The sequence below is a fragment of the Lycium barbarum genome, chromosome 8 (assembly GCF_019175385.1).
Source record: "Lycium barbarum isolate Lr01 chromosome 8, ASM1917538v2, whole genome shotgun sequence".
NCBI lineage: Eukaryota > Viridiplantae > Streptophyta > Magnoliopsida > Solanales > Solanaceae > Lycium > Lycium barbarum.
The window spans coordinates 95,958,209-95,963,188 of record NC_083344.1 but is presented as its reverse complement, the minus strand read 5'-3'; the positions used below and the strand labels follow the sequence as shown (position 1 = coordinate 95,963,188).

General features: G+C 36.4%; 1 protein-coding gene across 1 annotated transcript; it reads left to right on the top strand.

The window, feature by feature from the left end:
- Positions 1–1,468: 1,468 nt before the first annotated feature.
- Positions 1,469–1,715, top strand: LOC132607981 (heptahelical transmembrane protein 4-like; the record flags this gene model as incomplete). The annotated part of the gene is made up of 1 exon (XM_060322063.1): positions 1,469–1,715. A coding segment is annotated over one exon (201 nt), but the record flags the coding sequence as incomplete, so codon positions are not given.
- Positions 1,716–4,980: the final 3,265 nt, after the last annotated feature.

The window sequence follows — 4,980 nt, the reverse complement described above, 5'->3', positions numbered from 1 at the left end:
AGAAATTAACATAAATATCCGCCCATCAAAATAATAGCCCATAAATGTATATATTTTAAAAATAAAATTAATATAAAAAAATATACATATTTTATATAAAATATTGTATATTTTTATATATATTCGGCTAGTAAATATAATTATTTTTTATAGCTAGGTCAAATGTTTAACTTTCCTATAAGAAATCAATATTTTATTATTTAGTAATAATAATAATAATAATAATAATAATAATAATAATAGCAACAAAGAATTGAAAATTATGACTTTTATGAGGTAGTAAACTTAACCTGGAATTAAATTTAATTTATTTTCAGGAGTTAGTTAATTAGACTCGAAGAATCAATATTACACTATTAGTTGTAAGTTCTCAACTTTCTCGATTGCATTTTGGTGCCTAAGCTATATCGGTAGGCATTTTAGGATTTTGTCTCTTTATATGATCTTGAGCAATCATCACCTTTTGAGATAGCTTTTGAGATTGAATTAGATATAAGGTCCATTTCTTTATCATGATACTAGAGCAGGACAAAAAAAATAAAGATAAACTAACCTACTAATTATCCAACTAACTTTTTAATTATTGTTTTACTATTTTATCCTACTATTTAGTATTGATTAGATATCGTCATGTATATAACAAAAATGAGAAGGAAAAAACCTTGATTTAAACTGTTAATTTCGTGTGCAATGTGGATGGAAGGAAATATTAAAGTAAAACTTACACAAATAACTACTTTTTAACAGCTTCTAACAAGCTATAGCTATAAGTTGAAGATTTACAATTCGTAGCTGCTTTTGGCTGTATGTCAGTTGTATCTCGCGTTTTTGAAATACAGTGAAATATAGCGAAATACAGTGAAATACAGTGTGGCTGTTGAATAAAAAAAGGCTATATTTATGGCAATAAAAATCTTTTTCAAATTATATGGTAATTTGTATTAATGGTTCCATGATTCATGCAAACCTCATGAGGTTCCATTACAGCTAACGTTTCTCTATTAAAATCACTCCATTCAAAAGTTTTTTGCCGGTTTTTGTTGTATTCGGTTGTATTTCGTGTTTTTAAAATACACGAAAATACAAAATTTGGCAGAGTAAAAACAGGCTGTATTTATGGAACATATTCTCTTCTTTCATTTTAAATGGTAAGTCAAATTAAATCAACCATGTATCACGCAACGGCTGAAGTTCCATAACAACCCACGTTTCTCTCTCCAAATTACTCGATTCCAAACTTTTAGAAATACTTCCAAATACATAAAAAATATACACTCGAATACAATGAAATATGGTTGATTGTTTAAGAAATATAAAATTATAGTATGCGTATATACAATGGAATACAATAAAATGTATCAGAAATTGTGTCGTAAATTAGAAATACATTGAAATATAGCGAAATATACTGAAACAGTACACTGAAATATACTTGATGAATTAGTTGGATTTCAGGAATTGATACTGATATGAACTTTTGATAGGCATATTTTATGGCATTGGAGCACTGGTATATGCCATGAGAGTTCCAGAAAGATGGATGCCCGGGAAGTTTGACATTGCTGGCCACAGCCACCAACTATTTCATGTACTTGTGGTGGCAGGGGCTTTTACTCATTACCGTGCTGGGTTGGTTTGTCTCCGGTGGCGGGACCAGCAAGGGTGCTAGAACAATTCAAGAACTGAAAAATCAGTGAGAATCCTTAGTAATGCATTAGGTCCACCACTGTCCTCCTCCACTCCAAAAACAATACCGAACCACCACCAAAAATCATTAATACATGAAGCATATGGAGTTCAGATCTGAAGAGCTAGAACCTTAAGGTTTTTTTCGAGTTTGGAGATGGAGATGGTAGTAATAGTGATGGTGGTGGTGGCGGCTCCGGCGAAACCTACTGCTTCCTCTTTTTCCACAATTAAAACACTAAGATTCACCAATTTTGTTGTATAAATCTGATATACTATCTGATGGAGACGGAGACGGTAGTAATCGTGGTGGTGGTGTTGACAGCGGTGTGGGTGGTGTAGATAGAGAAATGAGGGAGGGGTACGTGAGGGGAAGGAGAAGAGAGGCTGGAGATAGAGAAAGGGAGGGAGAGAGGCGGCAGTGAGGGGAAGGGGAGAGAGGCGAGAGAATTTTTTTAGGGTTTGAAGAAGATGATAAATCTTAAATGTGTAGTGAGGGAGAATAGAGAAGTACATGTATTTCAAAAGTTACTGGACCAGTTATGAAATGTAATTTTAAAAAAATAAAGCTACGAAAATTAAATAAAAAATAAGATAGTTATTATTCATAAATAAGTCTTAAAGGTAGCTATGACAGGTAAATTTTCCAATATTAAATTTGAATAAATAAGAAAGAAGCAAATGTCTAAATGGGAACAAGCTGCCCGCATTGTTAAATGACTACCATAGAGATGAGAAGGAAAATGTGGACCCAATTAGCTGTCAATTTGGAATGGAGATGGGCTGCACGGGAATCAGATTATTTTTTTTGTGCGGATTGAGCTTCATAAGGATTGGTCTTTAATTTTTTCTCTTGTTTCTCATTTAATAAAAATTTATGGGCTAAAGTGTCTCTATTCGCTAGTCTCTGATACCAACTTGTCAAGACCCAAATCACGAATCATGAGGGCACCTACACTATCCCCTGGTGGGCATACCCTTCCCTTAATCACATTATTTAAGAAATACTTGCGGAACGAAAAGAGAAAATTATACCAAGTCAATAGCTATATAAATAGAATAAGTGCGGAAGTAACATCGACTATCATCCCAAAACTTGCTCTGGACTCGTAAAAGAGTACTAATATAGTACAACATCCAAAAATTGAATACAAGTCTAAAAATGTATAATAAAGTCTGTCTGTGAATCTAAAGGACAGATGGAAACCGACAAGTGGCTCACCCTGAAATCTCTGGAGGAAAGGCCTCGAGTCACTCTCGAGGTCGCGAATAGGATCCTGGCTCAAACTCTACACTCAACAAAAAGTGCAGCAAGAGTAATATGAGCACAACACTAGTACGCGTAGGCATCATAGGCCGACAACGATTAAATAACGCATAATAATAGGCAGAACTCAACAAGTAGAGCAGATAAGCAATCAAGCACAGTCACAAAACATGTTCAGGTACAAGATCAAACAGTGTATAAAATGCCAAGTAAGAGAGTCAATGAGTAAATGTATGAATGTAAATGCTATGCAATGTAATAGAATGCCCCCCAGGCCACCTCTCCAATCTGTACACACATGCTAAGGGCTATGCCTCAAAGTCATGACCCATGGGGACCCACGAAGTCCATGTACCACATCGCTCTCTGGCAAAGACCTCGGAAGCTATCAATATATCTCGCTCTCCGGCAAAGACCTCGGAGGCTATCAATAAACTCGCTTTCCGGCAAAGATCTTAGAGGCTATCAATAAACTCTTTCTCTAACCAAGACCTCGGAGGCTATCAATCATTTTCCTTACCATCACATCAGTCATATATGGAAAAGGAATGCATGACATGCATGGAATCAATTGCAACAACTACGCAAATCATAAAGTAAATAAAGGCATGTCACGAATGCAAGTCACGACTCAGTTTGATAATATTATCCTTCCCTTTCTCATGCCATAAGTGAGATATCAAGTGACATGACTAGATAAATCGATAATCACAACTTATTAGCAAACATAGCGACAGGCCCACATAACAACATCCATACCAAACTAGTGGATTTATCACCAAAACCATGCCCGAAGGCCTAATCATGATTTCCCCATCAATATCTACCATTACATACAATTCTCTAATCGGAGTCTAACAAAGGTAAGCCATAACCTACCTCGAAGGCCGAGCGGAAGCCACGAGCAATCAAGTCAAAGTCTTCCCGTTGCGAAGAGCCTCTGAACGATCAAAGTCTATTAAATAAGTATTTTACGTTAGATCACGAATCTAAGGATACCCGTAATGCTATACTTCTAATTTGAACTCCAAAAACGACCTTAGGAAGTGACCCCGGGCCCACAAGGGCAAAACTGGAATTTTAAGGTAGAAACATATTGCCCATAATTTAAATAGTCAAAATCCTAAGTTTCATGAAAACTTAACCCCAAATGAGCCTCCAATTCCATATTATAAAAATCTCCAATTATGGAAAACCCCTTAATTTCATACCAAGATTCTTGAGTTTAAATAGGAAATTCAAGCTTAGGATTAGTTACCCGATGATAAGTAGTCAAAAATCTGGAAGATTACTAAAAAAAACCATGAATGAGTAGAGAAAACCCACAATTCCACTTAGGGTCCATACCCATCAAACCCTCATCCTAAAACATGAATTCTAGTCATGGATTCTCGAATAAATAAGAGATATAATCATAAAAGGATGATAAGAAGCTTGCCCGCTCGAAGAATCTTGAAAAACATCACAAAATCGCCCTTACCCGAACTTTCTAGGTCTAAATTTGTGAATGAAATGAATTAAACACGAATTGGAGAATAAATACCACTAACAGCGTTTTCTGTTTCTGCGGACCCTTTCTTCGCAGGTGCGGACTCGCACTTGCGGAGAGAAGGCCGCAAATACGGTCTACGCTTGAAGGCTAGGATGCACAAATGGGGGGGGGGGGGGGAGGGAAGGTCCGCAGGTGCGGTTACACTAGAAACCAGAAAAATCTAGTTTTCACCAAATTCAACCCAACACTCGAAACTCATCTTAAACCTTCCGGACACAAAACAAACATGCATATCTATCGTAAAACACGCTACTAATTCGCTCACACACTCAGATTTCTCAAAAGAGGTCTCCTTGACCCGGTGTTGACCCAAGTCAACTCCAGCCAAAACCAACTTCCAACCAAATGACCCAAAACGCACCGGACGCCTCGAAACCCAAACCTAGGACCCAACCAAGTCAAAAATCACGTTCAAGACCTAATAAAACTATCAAAATTTGATTCCGGACAATAACCCAAAAGTCAACTATTAGTC